General features: G+C 37.7%; 1 protein-coding gene across 2 annotated transcripts; it reads left to right on the top strand.

Moving 5' to 3' along the window:
- Window positions 1-577: 577 nt before the first annotated feature.
- On the top strand, window positions 578-18,042 carry Tyrp1 (tyrosinase related protein 1). Of its 2 annotated transcripts, none has more exons than XM_004838292.3 (8): window positions 578-696; window positions 1,084-1,505; window positions 2,944-3,266; window positions 6,773-6,977; window positions 8,871-9,038; window positions 11,122-11,301; window positions 15,989-16,135; window positions 16,914-18,042. In XM_004838292.3, exons 2-8 carry the CDS (start codon window positions 1,118-1,120, stop codon window positions 17,117-17,119), a joined length of 1,617 nt encoding a protein of 538 aa, XP_004838349.1. In that variant the 5' UTR covers window positions 578-696; window positions 1,084-1,117; the 3' UTR covers window positions 17,120-18,042. The 2 variants fall into 2 exon arrangements, with proteins under 2 accessions (XP_004838349.1, XP_004838348.1); XM_004838291.3 differs by having other exon boundaries at window positions 16,911-17,726.
- The last annotated feature ends 1,661 nt before the right edge of the window (window positions 18,043-19,703 follow it).

Below are 19,703 nucleotides of genomic sequence, written 5' to 3'. Positions count from 1 at the left end.
AAAAGTTGAGAATAAGAAGTCATTTGGTGGGTGTCTTCCAAACAATGAAACAGTTAGTGATTCTGTGATTTCTTTGCCACAGAAATGGACACCAGCACGGACTGAGGTAGTGGAGATGAAGTATTCAACCGGAAAACCTTCAGGCCCCTGATATCAATGCTATGTGGGCTGGAACCATTGGTTGATTCCTTTTCTATTACAACTGTTCTTCCTAGAAATTATAAGAATAACAACATCCATTTTCAAGACAGAACACAACCAAAACCTAGTGTAAAGTACAAGAACTAGCCTGCTCTTTGTATCACTAAGAAAATGTAATTAATCTTGTTTCGTTGTATTATGACACTGTCAAAGAATGAAACAACTCTACACTACAATGAAAACAAAGATGCTATTTTTTCTCTAACTTATTTTCAAATTCGTGCTGCTGACCTTTTCTTAAAACTTTAAGCATCACAAGGGAACCAGTGGGAAGGGAATCATGTGCTAGCCAAGTAGTTAAAGGGCAGAGAAACTTACTGATGTGAAAAGGGATTAGTGGGGGGGGGGGGCGGGGGAGTGACCGGCCTCTCCCTTGGGGCGAGCAGGTTTAACACCAGAGTCCCACATATAATTCACAGCGCTGACGTCGTGGGTCAGGCACAGAAAGCACTGTCAGCTCCAAGGGCAGTCCTGCGACAAACTCGGGGATTTAAGGTACTGGAGAGAGGCTCACCCTAACTCCACCAGCGAGGAAAATGCAAACTAACAACCCCAGCTTGGGGAAAACCTCCCAATTCCCCAGCAGAACCATGGTTCAACACCATTGATTGTGTTGACCTGCTAATAGATGCTTTCAGAAATTGATGAGTATTACTATATGAATTAAAACTTTAAACGAAGAAAACGAAGTTACTAGGAAATGGATTTCAGTGTGGAGGTAGTAGCAAGGCATGTCAAATTTTTGCAAGTAAACTGTTATTGCTAGTGGTTTGAAATGCCTTTACACACAGGGATTTCATTTTGAAGGGAGGTTGAGAGAGCTTGTGTCCTTTTTGGGAACCCTAAAAAATCTACCTAATTCTATGTTGCTTTCCTTTTCAGGCGAATCCTCATCTGCCTCCCTGTGCCCGCCGGCATGAGCACCCCCGGCCGCCCCGCCCTGCGCCCCGTCCTGCTGACCCTGCTGCTGCTGTGGCACCTGGCCCGGGCCCAGTTTCCCCGAGCCTGCGCCAGCGCCCCTGCCCTGCGCAACGGCGAGTGCTGCCCGGACCTGCGCCCCGCTGCCGGGCCCGGCTCTGACCGCTGTGGTGCCGCCTCGGGGCGCGGCCGGTGCGAGGCTGTGATGGCGGACTCACGGCCCCACAGCGCTGGGTACCCGCACGACGGAAGGGACGACCGCGAGGCCTGGCCGCTGCGCTTCTTCAACCGGACCTGCCGCTGCGCCGGCAACTTCGCGGGGCACAACTGCGGGGCGTGTCGTCCCGGCTGGGCAGGGCCCGGCTGCAGCCAGCGAGCCTTGGCAGGTAAGGCGGGAATCAGGCACGCCACACCTAAGGCCGCCTGCACAGCACACCACTCCACCCTCTTGGTCCCCAGCCCCCAAACCGAGGGCTGGAAAGGTTAAACGCTTGCTAGAGTACTAGAGGGTCGGGATTGGAACCCAGACCTTTAAACCAATAATAAATACTTCCTTCCGAAAGATGTGTTGAGCCATCACTGTGTGCTAGGGACTGTGCAGGTATTTATGTAACTGTCAGGGAGGAACTCAGAAAGGCCCAGCCCGCACACCTGACACTGAACCTGGGGTTCACACTGAGATCCTTGCAACCCTGATATTTCAGCCTCCTCCTTTATCCCTGCGAGGCAGAGGAGGAGTTTCCCACCACCAGACCACAATCGGGCATTGCAGGTGAGCAGCGAGGCCCGGAGTTCAGCGGCATAACCCTGCATCAGAGCACTAATGGTAACCGCCTGTGGAACTCCACTTTGTCTAAGTGCCAGACACTGGACCAAGGATGTGAAAACGCACTAGTTAAGTCTTTATTACGATCAAGGCCTTGGGGCAATTGCTTTTATGTGTGTGCTCTGGTTTTCACCACTCTTTAAAGCAAATATCATGTTTATCCACAATTTACAGATGAAAACTGAGCTTAGAAAAATGTTCCCGCAGTCATAGAAAAGGCCCCTGGTCTTAGTCACCCTATTGTACCCCCCTCCTGGTTTTTGCAAGATTTGTGATGTCCAAAAAAAGTGGAAATTCCAAGAAAAAATGTCAATAGTGAGGTAGAAATGAATGTGACAGAGTCACAGATTCATAAATCCACAGGAAAGACTTGGAAATCCACAGGTAAGATTAAAGAAAGCTAAGAGAAAACAACAGGCTAGATGTATATGGGGAGAAGAAGAAAGAAAAAGACTGGAAAAAGATTTCATTAGGGATATTTTTAAAAGTTGAATTTCCCTAACCCAAAAGTCCAAAATCCAAAATACTCAAAACTAAAATGTTGATGTGATGTCATAAGTGGAAATTTCTGTAATGTCAAATTTTGTTGAATGGACAAAAAGCTGGGTGGATAAGGCATACATTAAACAAATTAGTTTTGTGTGTAGATGTGAGTACCATCCTCAAGATATCTCATGAGGTACTAACAAATATTTTAAAACACAAAAATATACAAAATCTGAAGCATGTCTGGTCCTAAGCATTTCAGAAAAAAGGTGCCCAGCCTGTAAAGTAATTGAAAAGAAATTTGAATATAGACAGATGTAACCACTAATGGGTAAGAGGAACAAACAGGCTCATTCTCTACACTTTCCCATAAGGCAGGAGTTTTTATGTCTGAATTTTTTTTTTTCTTTTGTACCTGGGATCAAACTCGGGACCTTGCGCTTGCGAGACAGGCGCTGGAACCACTGAGCTAAATCCCCAGCCCCTCATGTATGAATTTTTCATCCCTAAAGTCAGAAGAAACCTCCTGGACTTAAGTGCAGAGGAAAAGAACCACTTTGTGCAGGCCCTGGACATGGCAAAGCGTACAACTCATCCACAATTTGTCATTGCCACAAGGAGATCCAAAGAAATACTGGGAGAGGATGGCAACACGCCACAGTTTGAGAACATTTCCATTTATAACTACTTTGTTTGGACACACTATTACTCTGTCAAAAAGACTTTCCTTGGGCCAGGCCAGGAAAGCTTCGGTGAAGTGGATTTCTCTCACGAAGGGCCAGCTTTCCTCACATGGCACAGGTACCACCTCCTGCAGCTGGAGAAAGATATGCAGGTAGGAATGAGCACTTTCGATTTGGGTCCTTTGCAGACACTGTGCCTGTTTGTAAGACATTTTCAGTCACCTTGTTCCAAATGATTAGAACGTGAAAGGACAAAGTGATTTTATGTTATTAATCTGCCTTTGATATTCACTGCTCTCCCCATACTGTTATTGCTTATTAATTTAACTTGGTCTTTTGTGAAGCAAAGAGAAAGTATCCATGGTGAGAAAGCCATTTGAGACATTTTTAGGCATGAATTAGACACTAAGGAATCTCTACAGGTCCCTAATTTTTAAAAATGACTCCCATAACTCACTCCGTCCCATCTTTACCGAAGGTGCCTGGATGCCCCCTTCCGGTCTGGGGGAGCGAGCATGGTTGTCCTCCCAGGACAATCCTCTGCTACAGGCGAATGGGCCAGCAGCAGCCCAGTTTACTGGAGATCTCAGGGAGGTAGCAACAGCAACAGGAAAGGGGAAAGGAGGGAAGAGGCCAATGGCTCAAGCTTCCCCAACGGAAAGGCCGGCACCACAGCCTCTCCCTTGGCTTCAGTGCTCTGCCACCTAGGGCATGGCGAGCTCTCAGGCTTTTGTTGTTTCATTTTTACCTCTCTTTGGATCATGCAAACAGCAATAACCATTGGTGCTTTTGACCCTAGGGTCAAATGAGGAAAAGGAGTGACCCACTCAGCTTTGTGTCTAACTGGACTGCCTCCTCTTGCCAGTTGATGCTTCTGTCCAATACAGGTTAGAGGTCAAGACATGAAAAATGTCCCTTTGCATTTTGATTGTTATATTTCCCCGGAACCACATTTTCCCATACCCTATCTGAAGACCTTGCACCACTCTGTGAAATCACAGATGTTAACTTTCTTGACTATTGCAGTTGCTTTATTGTAGATACGTGTAAGCATCACACGGTGCACCAAAAGTATATACAGTTTCTTCCAAAAAAAATAGCTCATCCTTCAGATATTGCTTTTAATTAAAAGAAATTGGCTTTTGGGGGGATAAAATGAATCTCACCTTGAGAACAGCTATTTTATGATTATTTTTTAAGCAGATACACTCTAAGCACATTAAAGTATTTGTTAGCATAGACTACTTTTTACCAACCGATCTATTTCTTGATAAACTTCATGATTTTAGAATACAAATTTCAAGGATCAGATCTCAACTAAGAAATTCATAAATTAAACCTATTTCTTATGCTTAATAATAATGGAGAATATCTTCCTCCAAGTTAAAATGTTAAAAATTAACCTAAAAACTTCTGAAGACAGAAAAGGTAATTAGATTGATTTATTGATTTTCAGAATGCTTGTACCAGCATTATTTCAAGAAGAAAAAATGTTTAGAAGAGAGGGAATTAATGTTCTAAAATACAGAATAAAATATTTGTTTGGAAGTAGTTTATTCTTCTGCAGTTTGAGTGTGATTAAATGAATTCATCTAACACTCCACATGTCATATTTTATAGCTCTGATTACAAGTAAGACATTTAGTAGATTTTTGTGTAGATAAATCTGTCATTTATAATTGACTCTAGATCTTCATGCCTTCAAGCTCTTTTCCCACGGGCATACCTAAATGAAAGTGATATAGAAATGATATCAGACCTCTAAATGATGTAGGGAAACATTATAACTCTTAACCTGCTAGATGTCAGATACACCAAGTTTGTGTCCCCCAAAATCAAAAAATGAATTCTAGGAGTAACAAAGGTTAAGAGGAGGAAATGTTTATTGAGAGATACAGCTCCTGGGAGGAAGGAGGGGTCTCTCATGGGTGGTTGGGACCCCACTTTTTAGGGGAAGTTTTATAGGGCACAAGCACGTGGGGTACAACATGGGTTAAGGCTGTGATCAACCAATAAGGTTTCAAGTGTAGTCGCCTCGGTAATAGTGGTCCAATGGGGAGTGAGTCATGTAGCAAGTGCTCATGGAAAGAACAAAGAACTTCTCAGGCAGGTGCTGTGTCTGAGGGTCTTGGCCACCCGCCAAGGGGAATGATGTCCATCGAGACTTCGTTAGACCAGGTGTTAGCACTTATCCCAGCCCTTGGGGAAGTGTGTAGACCTGGTCATTTTTGTCTTTATCCTGAGGCCTGGCCTCCAAATGATTCACCTCTGGCCACAGTTGTGATGTGTTTTCATCTTTCCTCCTGACTCTCTGGAGGGCCCAGCCCCGTCTGTCTATAATATTTTACCTAACTTAGCTATCTATAACAAAAGGGCAAGTGGAAGGTCCTTAAAAGCTTCATGTTGCCTGTGTAAACTTCAACCTCTTTAAGGTAAAAGGAATCCCACAAATTGCAATCTAAACGTAGTGCCCAGTTGAAATGCCATATGAATTTGCTCGAGTCCCTGAATGTCCACTGCTGAGTCACAGTTTGATTCTTAATGAGCCCTGGGAAGCTGTCACTGATTGTTGTGAACCATCATGATGGCTTCGAAATGATGACCACAGACCCTTGGAGATCAATAACTATGGATGCCCTGAGAAGCTGCCAAGCCTCTAAAACACCCAATGACAGGGAAATGCACCCTGGAAAGGAATTGAAAGTGAAAAGGCAGAAGGTACTGTGTGCTTGAGAGATAAAACAATGGCAATCCCTTCATTTAAATCTCACTCCTGATCCCAGTACTCAGGAGGCTGAGGCAGGAGGATCACTGTGAGTTTGAGGGCAGCTTGGGCTACATAGTGAGTTCAAGGACAGCCTGAACTACACAGAGAGACTCTGTCCCCAAAAAAAAAAAAAAAAAAAAAATCTCACCTCTGAATGTAATACTTTAAAGGCCTTAAGAAATGAGAAATAACAGATAAAATAATGTATGTTTTGAGGAGCCCAGTAACAAGCCTGTAATCTTTACTGCAGCATTTTTTAAAATGTGAGATCAGTTCTAAAGGGAAACTGGGTCTTTAGTCTAAACAGCAACAGGCACAACAATTTATTCTGTTTCTGTTTAGTACTTCCTGCACGAATTTCAGGCAGGCGGACCCCTGAGTCTTAGTTTAGATTCTGCAGCAGGAGTCTGTAACCAAACACCTTTAAGCCACTAAGGTAAAAGAGGCCCTGTGCCTGCCACCAACAGAATTTAACTGACCTTGGCAGCTTAAATTAAATAACAAACAGAAACATAATAAAAGTCACTGTCCCAGAAAGCAAATTTCAAAGTTGTGTCCGGCATCTGACTAAGAGGTAGTGATATTTAAATAAAAGGTAGGAAATAGAAAATAAAAAGGAAATAGGAATGGATGTTTTTATGTTTTTTGATATAACCAGGAGAAATGTAATTATCTGCCAAAAAGGGGAAAAAGGCAATAACTTTTCCTCTCCAATTATTTGAGGAAATAATGAATTGAGTTTCATTCTCTAGGGTCTCAGTGACCTCTATTTACCTCCTCTGTGCCTGGGACCCCGGATTCACTAGCTGGTCCCTTAGTGACAAACAGCCAGAGTAGAGCTGGCAGAGGCAGTGTGAACAGAGTGAGACTAACAGAGTTTCTGTGATCCAGGACATGCTGCAGGAGCCTTCCTTCTCCCTGCCTTACTGGGATTTTGCAACTGGGAAAAACGTGTGCGATGTGTGCACTGACGACTTGATGGGTGCCAGGAACAGCTTTGATTCCACGCTCATCAGCCCCAACTCCGTCTTCTCCCAGTGGCACATGGTCTGTGAGTCCTTGGAAGACTACGACACTCTGGGGACACTTTGTAACAGTAAGTTCCAGATGAAAACCCACCCTCAGGATTCCATGTGAGAGGAAGAGAGTAAGCATGCTGCTGGAAGCCCTATTCTACACAGTATTTGAGGGTAAAATCTGTTATTATTACCGGAGAGAGTCAGTATGCAGATGCTCCTTGGATGCCTGTGGTATGCAGGGCAGTCTACAAGGTGCTCCAGAGAAACAGAAAGCACCTGTGCATTTTTACATTGCTGTTCTTGATGAACTTGGTCACGGCATTGCCAATTTCCTGATTTTAGAAACGGCTGGTTGTACAAATTAATCCTCTTAGCACACTCAGCACTACTTAGTAGTCATGTGTCTTAGGTTGGAATTTCAAAGAAAAGCTTTCTTGGGAAAATCTGAAATAGGAAAAAGAGTTTTGGAAATGTTGAGGGGGTGAGCTAGGAAGGGATGTAGAAAAGAAGGAAAGAACATAAAGAAAATTCTTTGTGTTTTTTCAGTCAGAGTTGAAAAACTCAAGCTGATATCAGGGAGTCAGATCAGTAAGGGAAGATACAGTACAGGTGGAGTTGCCAGTTCCTGTTCTTCTGCCCTTGCAAAATAAATGTAAGAGATGCTGGGTTGCCCTAGAAGCATCCTCCAGAGAGCTGAATGCTTCCATTGTAGGTCAGGTTTCTTTTATGTGGATCTATTCATGAGTTTCTTACTCTTTTTCTTGCATCATGTAATTATTAACAGGAGGCCTTAATTATTAGAAGTTCCTATTCCATCTAATTTTTTCCTTCTTCAGGCGTTTATGCATATTTTGAACATTTGCTCTTGTACATAAAAACTAGAAGCATGGGAATGTATTTTATTATTTTATTCATATATTATTTTGCAATACTCATGCATCAAATATTAAATTATTTTGTAAACTTAAAAGAATATTCTAAACAGATCAGAAAAAATTTGGTACATGTAGTCATTTCACCATTAGAATATTTAGAAATGTATGTGCTATGTACAGAAATAAGAAATGTGATGGGTATCAAAGTTCCCACTGTAAGTGATCAAAACTTAGAATAAATTTTTAATTGTTTGACAAGCTGAAAGAGTGGTTCCACCTTATGGCAGAGAAAGGAAATTGAGGATCATGGACTCTTCATACTTGAACATTCATCTCTTTCTGGTGAGGCCACTGTATTTGGGCCTTACACTTTCGTAGGCATTTTCCAATCATACTGATGATTAGATACCAAAATAAACATAATTTAACATAACATAGAAGGGAAGATGAAACATGAAGATATTTTCTTTTATCAGAGTTTTTCTTGTCAATTAATATGTATGTCTCATAATTTAGAAAGATAGTTTTTGAACCAATTGAAAAATTTTCTTAAGATTGCTCAGTTCAAGGTGTAAATACCAAGCATTTTATTTATTAGGCAAGATAGGGAAAAATGAACTTCACCTATTATTGAGCACATATTTCAGATTGGAATTTAAGTTTGTGAGATTATTTTGGCAAAATTTAATTTTCCACTGCATTTTTATTTCAATACATTGGCTTGAAAAAGCATATCCTGCTTTAACAATTACCAGATCCTTATTTGTCAGCGTGATACTTTTTCCTTCAGACGTTTTTATGTATCACATATTTACTCACAGAAGTAGGACATGGAAACTTAGTTTTGGGGGGGTTTTTTTCACTTTAACGTTACTAAGCATGCATTTTTTTTTTTTTTTTTTTGGTACCGGGGATCGAACTCGAACTCAGCAGACTGCGAAACCACTGAGCTAAATCCCCGGCCAAGCATGCATTTTTAAATTTGCTGACTGCTCAGGAGGACCTCTTTTGCAGTGTCTGTGCTTACAGAGTGTTTTAGGAAGCAGTGCTGAGCGCTCTGGAGAGTCTTTCATGCTTGTCTCCCCATTCTCTCAGGCACGGAAGGGGGCCCCATCCGGAGAAATCCAGCTGGGAACGTGGCGAGACCCATGGTCCAGCGTCTTCCTGCTCCACAGGACGTGGCTCAGTGCTTGGAAGTTGGCGTATTTGACACTCCTCCCTTTTATTCCAACTCTACAGACAGTTTCCGAAACACAGTAGAAGGCAAGTAAATGCAATGGGAGCTTTGAAATGCTCCAGTTATGAGAATGAATGAAGAAGCCCAGATTAGGCTTTTGTAAAAAGTAAAATACCTTGTTGATCCTGTGAGTATGTATGAATAGAGCCACCTCTTACAATTTAGCCACAGTTTTCTGTTCTCTAATTATTATAGCAGAAGGCATTGGAAATTATTCTCCTTTTGTATAGCTAAAAACTACTTAAAATCAAATTCCTGGTGGCTAGCTGGCCAGTATGTATAACAATATCAAAATTTAACATTGCCAAATAATATTGAAGATGTGTATAAAACAATTTCTTTTTTTAAAAAAAGCATTACAGTAAAAAAACTCCAAATAATTAGATGACTTGTATAAACACTGGTTTGAGGATATGTTTCATTAAGGTTGTATGGTCCTATAACTCTATATAAAAGTTTACTGAAAATTCAAATTAGCATCTAGTGATTCATAATTCGTTTTTTTCATTTAGTGACATTTTGATGCTATTTTAAAGCTGAGGTAAAGGAAATCCAAACAGATGAAAGGATGTTCTCAAGATATTCAGGGAGTAATAACAGTGCAGACACAAATCCAAATTAAATATAAATTTCAATAACTCTAAATCATGCTTGACACATATATAAACTATTAAAAGACATATGATTACACATAAATGTATTGTAAGCATATTACTGTTAAATTTCCTTAAATATAGCCCTGGACATGTTAGGGTATATCCGCCCACCCATGGGAAAAGATCTCTCAGTCCTGTTTGAATATACTTATTTGGAGATGATTCAATAAATAATTACTGTATTTTAACTAAATTATATCTATAAACTAAGACTGTAAGTACTGCTTTCTAAAATCCACAGATATTAACTCAGTGCACAATCAAAAAACGATTTATGCTGATTTCCAGACAGAATGTATAAAAAGAATAGTGCTTAGCCACATGCCATGTACATGATAGGCATTCTTTAAGTGTTTGTACAATTAAAAAATAAGGGAATAAATGTATGGAAATGAATGAATGAATGGCTATAGCTACACAATGTTGCTTCAAGCCAATTGCACACACTTCTAACTCCATTCTACATCACTGACTCTCCATTTGTATTTGTGATTTGTTCAGTATCTATTCTCATCTCCTCACCAATATGGTGGCACCTCGATTCACAAATGCTTTTGTTTGTGAAAAATGTGTTTCACAAACGGAAGCATTTGGCAAAATTTTGTTTTTGTTTGGGGACAAACTCTGCATCAGGTGGCAAACACATATGGGGCCATCTTTCCCAGAAGCGTGGAATGAATTGTTTGTGAACTGAGGTATCACTATATAAAGAGATACTTATCAAAAGTTCTATAAATTTTTTTAATTTAAAATAACTTTATTATCAAACACATACACATATAAAAATGAAAACCATTCAAAGAAGAGCAATGCAAGGGAAAAAAACTACAATAATATTCAAATATAGTAGAACTCAACCAAAACAAAACTGAAAAGCACTTCAACATTTTTCCATATAACTTAAAAAAGTTTAAATGTTTTGACAGTAGGTTTTTCAGTATATAAATGGTAAGGAAATGCTAAGAAAAATTTAACTGCCCCACAAAATAATTCTCCAAAAATAAACATGCTGATAGTCATCCAAAAGGAGCAAAGTGAGGATGAAAAGCAACATCTGGCAATTTAAGCTGCAGGAATGGAGTGCTCCCAACTGTGTCAGCAGTTTTAGTCAAAACTGGAGAGTTCCACTCTCTTGGTTTCCACGGAGAACAATGTCTACCTTGCCAAAATGGAATGTTCTATATATTTTGACTGGTATCCTTTGCAGGTCATTATTTTTAACCTGCAGGCTACATTTAGAATATCACATTACTAGTTTAACAGAAACCTAGTTCTGAGTATAGCAAGGAAATGTCATCAACCATTGATACAGAGAAGCAATGCTATGATATTAATGCAAAAGTTCAGCTTGACAAACCTTGGAAAAATTATGTCCCAAGACAATCCCTGCTGCTGGTTGAGAAATAATGAGATATTTGCAATGTTTTCTACCCTTTGCATCCTTTGAATCTAGGTTACAGTGATCCCACAGGAAAGTATGACCCTGCTGTTCGGAGCCTTCACAATTTGGCCCATCTATTCCTGAACGGGACAGGAGGACAAACCCACTTGTCTCCCAATGACCCTATTTTCGTGCTCCTGCACACATTCACTGACGCCATCTTTGATGAGTGGCTGAGGAGATACAATGCCGGTGAGTCACTTCCATGTGCTTCTTGCATAGGGCATTGTTCGGTGGCATAGTTAGCAGTGTGTGCTCGCTCTCGACACTCATGAAATACACTTCAGAACAAGGAGAAAAGAGCTGCATGCTCTGACCATTCCCAGATATTCACAACCACTCTGAAATTGCAGACATCCCTCAAAATATTTACTTTAAGATGACATTTATTATGTCATTTACTAGAGATAACCAGGTAATCTCTTCTCATTTTGGCTACAAAAATATGACTGCCACCTTTCCCAAATTTTTCTTCTCCATATCTTCCAGCAGACATTCTCATAGCCTTTTTAAATGAATGAGAAAACCTTACAAAGCTCTTCTCTGCTGCCCCAAAAGATCAAAATTTTATAGCCATATTCCACGGTTCTGTGTTTTATTGCTTTATGGCCTCATATAATGGAAATTTTGTTCATCTTCAAAAGTTAATGTTGATTTTTATGTCACACCATAGGAAATCTCTTTTAGGCTTATTTCAATATGTTCTTTAAAATATTATGTAAAAGGTCTCTTTTTCTGCACTCTTACTCAGTTGAAAGATTTGCATTATTTTCAAACCATTAAAATGCTTTTGCTGGTTAAAACATAACTTTTCATGTTTTTAAAATATTATAATTTTTTACTTGTTTTCCTTTACTTCATTATGCACATAAAGATAGCATTAGAGGTCAATTGTCTACTGATTTATCCATCCAGTGAAGCCAGTCTTGTGTGCGTGCGGTGGGGGCAGGGGGGGTAAAGCCCCGTAATCCAACCTGTTTGGGACATTTAATTGAGGAGTAAGTCCGAACAGTTTATTCCACCAGAAAATCATTTAGAATAAAAGTAACTTGCACATAATTTTAGAATTCCTTAATTTTAGAATTCAGTTATTGGAGTTCCACTTTATATTTTCTATTTGTGTACGTAACTACAACCACAGCAACTTATCTATAATTTGCAGTGTCACAGCTCTTTTTTTCAAGTGAACCAAGAAATTAAGGCTTTTGTGCTGCACTCTTGAGTGTAGTAGTCTAGATTTTCGTGCCTCTTTATTGCATGCTTCCTAATCTACAGCTGTATTTCATCTATTCACTTTTAACAAATCTTCCCAGAGTGTTGAATCTCTTTTTATAAACATAGTTATCACTTTATTTTTATTTAACTACATTACTTTTATTATAGTAACAACTGGAATTAATAGGTGTAGGAATTATTAAAACCAACTTTTGTTACATATACATTATGGGTACTCAACAGCAACATACAAGTTATATTTATCTAGTCATTCCAGTATCTTGGGTGTCAGTGAATTTTTCAGAGGAAATGGAGAATCTTAATGTGGCAAGTCACTTAAGTGAATTTTCTTTCAATTATAAAAATATGTATTCTATTGCCTTTCATATACTGATTTAAAAATAATCATTTCACATTCATAGTAATTTGTTAAAGATTCCTCAGATTTTAATTTAAATGTTATTGTTGAATAAGAAAAATTACTTTGATTTTTCTTTACCTCCTATTCCTTTCTGTCGAGTTATATGAAGCTTAAAGTTTTTAGTTTCCTTTAAGTAGTGAGGAGAGAAATACCATAAATTCAAAGTAGAAATTTATCCTGCACAATATTTCTGATAAAACTTGACCATAAAATTATAGGACAAGTCAATGCAAATACTTATAAATTGCATGAAAGCTAAACCCAATAATTATCTTCTTAAATATTCATATACTTGTAAATAACCCTTGGAAAGCTGGACGTGGTGGTGCTCCCAGCACTTGGGAGGCAGAGGGAGGAGGATCCCCACAAGTTCCAGGCCAGCCTGGAACCTGGACCCTGTCTCAAAAACAAAACAAAAAAATCCCTTGGAAAACAATTTAATAAAATAACTATTTGTTGTTTATTTGTTGAAGAAAAATTAAAAATATAAGAAGAGTTTCTACAACTGTCCATAAAGCATGAGTCTTTTTTAAGATAAGTCTAAAAGTAGTGAATGAGATCATTTTTTGAAATGTATTGCTTTATAGATATTACAGATGCTTCAAGAATCATAGAATTATTAAAATACATTCTACACATCAACAGCAAATGCTGGTGGGTTGTGAGGAAAAAGGAACCCTTCTCCACTGTTGGTCGGAGTATAGACTGATGAAATCAGTGTAGATATTCCTCAAAAAACTAGGATTAGAGGTCCTATTTGACCCAGCTATTCCCCTTCTGGGTATACTCTTGAAAAAATTAAAAGCATCTTACCTCAGCCATGAGCACCCATGTTTATAGAGGCATAGTTTGTAATAGGTACATCTTGAAAACAGCCCAAATGTCCATCAACTGGTGATTGGATAAAGAAGATGTGGGGTTTTTTTGTAAAATGGAGTACCACTAAGCCATAAAGAAGGATAAACTAGAGACATTTATAGCTAAATGGATGCACATTGAGGCCATACTCTTAAGTAAAATACGTAGGACACACATGTAAATACTAAATTGTTCTCTGGTGTGAGAAACTGAAAGCATAGATGAGGACCAAAATGTATAATAGAAAAAAATAAGAACAAAGATATATCATGTACAGGTACAAATTCCCAATGATGAATGTGATCATATTGTATACCTAAAATATACCAATAAATTTAATGACTATAAAAGAAGGACATATATAATTAACAATACATTGTACACATTGAAATCCCCTCCAAAACATATGAAACTAGAAGGGAGGGTGGGGAGACAGAGGGAGAAATGATCACAGTTTGTTAGGAGCATGCACAAATCAGCCCCAAAACTGTAGAACCCATATGCACTAATTTAAAAATTACATAATTATAGGATTAATTATTAGAATCACAAAGGAGTGAGAATTGCATTTTATAGTTAAAGGAAATTACATTTGTTTATGGAATAGTGTGCATTGGAGTCCCCATATTAGACATGATGTAGTTCAATACAAAGCATCAGAACTCTGCCTACAACGACCCTAAATTCTACTCATTAACATTAAGGATCTGTGTAGCAGGTAATTTAACTCTCCCCTTTCTCAACTGAGAATTGAGTTAAGTTTTAGACATAGCAGCACAGAAGTTCGGTGCATTTTCAGAAGAAGCAGTTTATACCTTTCCTAGAATGATTACTGCTATATTTGTCAAGCTGTGAGAGAAATGAAGTGCTCACACACACACAAATAAATGCTTTCACAAATATTATCTGAACACCTACTAATTCTGGGCTGCATTTCAGTTACCAAAAGTAGCATGCAAACCTCCAGAAAAAAAAATTTTCCTCTTGGAAATTTCCTACCTGTTGGTAGAACTCAAAATAAACAAGGGTAAATAAATATGCACTATGTTAAATGGCAAAGAGTCTTTTTGTGACAAAGTCAGAAGGAAAACACAGCAGATACTCAAGGTCATTGGGTTCCATTTTAAGAGAGATAGGGCGCTTTCAAAGAGTCATGTATAGGGAAATAAGATGAAAATCCAATTGCTATTATTACTTTCACTATTATTCCTCCACTTAGTTTAGTAAACTTAACGCTATCAAACAATTGGAGCTAAACTGGTGTGAGGTTGGGCAAGGCAAGAAAGATGAAGGAAAATGGAAAGTTTAAAAATTTATCTAAAGTGTTAGCCTTAATAAGGAATTTTATCAAATAACAATACCAACTGGAATGAGAGTTACCTGAGGACAAGAATTTTGCCTGTTTTGTTCAGTGCTATGGCCCATGACTAGACCAGTAATCATTTTCAATGAATAAATATTGTATAATTTAATAATATAATATTATGCCAATTCTATGTTCAAGTTTTCCTCTGCCTAGATGCTAAAGCATCTTCTGTAATTCGTAGGATCACAGTGACAGTTCAGGTCGTAGGCCTCTGGCAAACAGAAAAGCTAATACCTAGCTGCCCTTCTCACTAATGTCCTGCACAAGCCAACTTCCTGTTTTGGTTTTGTGACATTCCAATTGGCATTTAACTGTATATTTAATTATGTAGAACAAATGACAAGAGGAACGAACGACTCTTTGCCACGATGAACCTACCATTCCTTTTATCTCTAATGACAGAAACACACTAATAATGTAGATGTCTCTTATTTAAATGGCTTAATGTCTAAGTACACAAAGGAGAGAGGACAAGAAATTCACTGGATTGCAAGAACTTCATTCAAATTCTTAAGTATATTTTGCTAACAGTAAAACTGTGAGAATAATATTTATATTGATTTCTCTAAAAGGAAACAGAAAAAGAAAAAATATTAAACAGAAATACTGAGACTCAAAGGCAACATCCAATAGATATACTATCTCTCAAATTTAAATTACAGATCATCCTATTGCAGGTCTATCTTTTCTTTAGCTTTAAAAAATAAGTTTAATAAATTGTATTCAAATTATTTTTCATAATTTAAAGTAAAACAATTGACACTGTAGACGATAAACGCTAAACTTCCTTTTTTTTGTTTTTTATTAGGTGCATGTTGATGCTACATTCAAAACATTTGTACTGTTTTATGTAATTCTCTGTTCAGCTAGAGTGAAGCTTTCTTTTGAGTTTTTGTTCAGTGTAAAATATAAAGGACATTTTTGCAGGTTCTCCTCAAATATAGGACACCTTCAGAACATAATAATGAGATTAATATTAACTTTGTGTCTTCTAACAAGTTATCTTTGGAATATTTTAGATATATCCACATTCCCATTGGAGAATGCCCCCATTGGCCATAACAGACAATTCAACATGGTGCCATTCTGGCCTCCTGTTACCAACACAGAAATGTTCGTTACCGCTGCAGACAACCTTGGATACACTTATGAAGTGCAATGGCCAAGTGAGTGTTGAAAATGTATTTTCACTGTGGTGCATTCTAAAACCAAATTTGTTGTCTTTAAAGTCAAATCATCACAGTATTCTCAGGTTACATTTTCTGTTAGGATTTCGAAGCTTTTCATTGAGACTTTTATTTGGGAGTAGAGAGGGGATTTAACATCTATTGAGAGCCCATTCTGACCAAATGCTGAGCTGATTATGTATCAGTGTGTCCTATGCTCCTCACAACTCTTTTAAAGTATTATGTCTCATTTTTGCAAATGAGAAAACCAACCCTTAGAGAAGTTAATTGTCTAAGGTTACATTTCCTTTAAGGAAAGAGAATGAATTCTTGCCTCTGTCTCTTTATAAAGGAAGACAGATTTGTGTATTTTAAGCTACTTTTACTGAGATTTTGAAATTCAAAATGTTCTTGCTCAGTTTTAAATCTCTTTCTCAACAAGGGCCGTAGAGCTTAGAAGAAGAGCACAGGATTTAGATTTTGAAAAATCTGGCCTCCAAAATCAACCAGTTCTCACAAACCAAATGACACTGGACAAGGAACTCAAGCCATCCTTTTTCACCTTTAACATGGAAATAAGAGTAACTGTCCCCATACGGTGCACTTAAAAAAAAATTAAGAGAGTACCAAGAGGACTTTGTGTTGCAAAATGTGGCCAATAAAAATTAAGTATTTCTGTTAAAGTACGTAGAAGAGTGCCTAAAGTTGAGATGTCTAATTTTTTGTGATAACTATTTTAATATTTATTTTATTTACTGTCATTTTCTATTTCAAGCAGGCCAGAACTTTAGTATCTCTGAGATTGTTACCATAGCAGTAGTCGCTGCTCTCTTGTTGGTTGGACTCATTTTTCTTGGCATCTCTTGTCTGATTCGTGCCAGAAGCAAAATGGACGAAGCCAGTCAGCCTCTCCTCATTGACCAGTATCAACATTACGATGAAGGATACGAAAAAGTCCAGAATCCTAATCAGCCTACGGTCTAATGACAAGCTCCTCACCCTCTTACACATTACTGTCAGGAAACAGCCTGGTTAAAAATTAGTAGAATGAGCTACAAACTAGATTTTCTTTCATTTGTTACTTTCTTATACAAGCCTACGTTGTACTTAAAGCATTGCTTTCCAAAGGTGAGAAGAGTAATTCAGAATCTTTTGAATTTCTAATTGTCAGCTCTATTTAAAATGTTCAGTTGCACCAAATCCATGACATTTAAAAGCTAGTATGGGGCCGGGGATTTAGCTCAGTGGTTTCGCTGCCTGCTGCATAAGCACAAAGACCCAAGTTCAATCCCCGGTACCAAAAAATAAAAAATAAAAAATAAAAAAAATAAAAGCTAATGTGATGATCTTTGTCATACTTCAAAGATTGACTATACAATGTAAACAAGTTGCTATGCTTTGTTTATGTGAAAGGAAAATAAAGTTTGATAGTAGTCTTTTTAAAATGCACAACCAAGCACTTCTACACTGTCAAAATGTAAAAGCATTTTTATTGTTGACATAGGTCAACACATATATAAGCAGCAGCATTTATTAGTTAAAATGCATTACATGGAATTATAAATAAATGGGATGTTAATGAACTTTTTCAAATTGGTCTTCTCAGTTGAGCTTCAGCACGTATTATTTAGCCCCAGCTTCAAGACCACCACAAAGTCACACTCTTTGCCACACACTGAAGAAGTGAAAGCTTCCCTTTGTTAAGAAACAGCTGCTATTGTCTATTTGCTGCTGTGTTTCCCTCGGCCTCAATTCACTGAAGATGGAACTCCATGCTTTTCACCTCCTAGCTCACACATCTCTCTGCCTAATTCCTCTTCCTCCTCCTCAGGGTTCCCAAAGAAAGCACAATTAAGCCTCATTTAAGCAGCGTTCTCTTATCATTTACCAGAATCTGTGGGCATCTGCAAAATAAAATATTAAAAAACTGTTTTGTTTGTCCCTGTCTCAACCCAGTTCTGCAAGAATGCTGGTTTTTCTATGATTTAATACGAAGTTTTTTCTGGTTTTGATCTTGCATATGAAGCAATATTTCCTAAATGAAGTATGTATGCTGTACATAAATGAATAAACATTATAATTAAAATCATAATGGTAAGAAGAAATAACTATAGTAATCATACCCTATAGACAATGACTAATTTGATGCTCCCAACTTTCTATCCAGAAAGCAGATTAAGTTACATACACCTGCTTGGTTACTGTTTTTCTTAAGGCTATGTACACAAGATAAGCAGAAAAAAACTAAACAGAATGGCATAAAAGTAAGACTGTTTTAAATTTTCATGTAGAATTACTCAATTGGTTCCCTTAAATACATTTCAATGTATTAAAGTAAATATCCATAGCATTTTAGAAAAATTATTGTGTAATGTAGTTTTTATATAAAACATCTGTGGAACTACATACCCCCACTTCCAATTTTTTGGACATTTATAATTACTCATTTCAGACATATTTATTAAGCACATACTAAATTGCAGTGATAGTTCAAGGCACTGTGGATTTTTGGAGGAAAAAGTCAGGACTGTAAAATTGAGAAGGTCATATTTCACTTAGGCTTCAAGGAATGCCAATGGATTTACCAAATATAAAAGCAGAGAAGGGCATTCTATTCAGAAGTGACAGCATGAGCAAAGGCACAGAAGTTTGAAAGATCATGGAACATTCAAAAATATAAAGTAGGTCAGTGTGGTTAGATCATAGCTTTCATGGAAGAGAGTGGAAAGATTAAATTGGAAATAAAACCAGAATGTCCTATATGCAATCCTAAAATGTTTGGAATTCATTCTGTGGAAAAAAAGGAACAAAGTCATAAATAAAACGTATTTTTAAAAGATAACAGTGGCAGATATATTTATAACTAAGGTTGATGAGGAAAAGTAATTATATCAGTTTAAACATGAAGGTGACATTCCAATTTTTCAATGTTTTCTTTAAAATGTGGCTTTACTAACTAATTTCCATATGTTAATATGGAACAGTTCACGGGAGAGAGAAAGAAGGCCTGTCCAAATATGAACATTAGCTTTAAATAATTCTAACTATAAGAAAGCTATCCACATTATCTTATAAATACAACTGCATCATTTTATTTTTCTCACTTTCACAGAATTTTATTTATTGTATAGATCTCTAAGATCTTATTATTCCTATAATATGTCATACTATTCACAACAAATAATACACATTTGATATCTTGTTGATTTTTACTCTCTTCTCTGCCCTCCAGTTCTCTGACAATGAGATTATTATGCACTCACTGGAAAACAAATTTGACACTGCTTTTGAAATCCATTCTTTCCTATTGCTTAAGTACCCATTTTAAGGCCACCACCCATGCTGACTTTTAGAGCATAAATGGTGTGAGTGAAAATGCCTAGCTGGACATTCCCATACAACCAAGAATAAAAAGCTATTATATCTGTGGCCCCAATTATGTCCTGTCTTTGTTCCCAGAAACAGATTTCAGAGGTAATGCCAAATTACAGTTTCTTGCAATTAAAAAAAAATTAATAAAAGGGAAAAAGAAACCTGAGGCTAGTGATTTAACTCTTCCAAGATTTAG

The sequence above is a fragment of the Heterocephalus glaber genome, unplaced genomic scaffold (assembly GCF_053883595.1).
Source record: "Heterocephalus glaber isolate CG9 unplaced genomic scaffold, H.glaber_assembly_v1.0 deba00001481, whole genome shotgun sequence".
Lineage (NCBI taxonomy): Eukaryota > Metazoa > Chordata > Mammalia > Rodentia > Bathyergidae > Heterocephalus > Heterocephalus glaber.
Note: the sequence above shows the minus strand (reverse complement) of the source record. Positions and strands in the feature narration are given on the sequence as shown.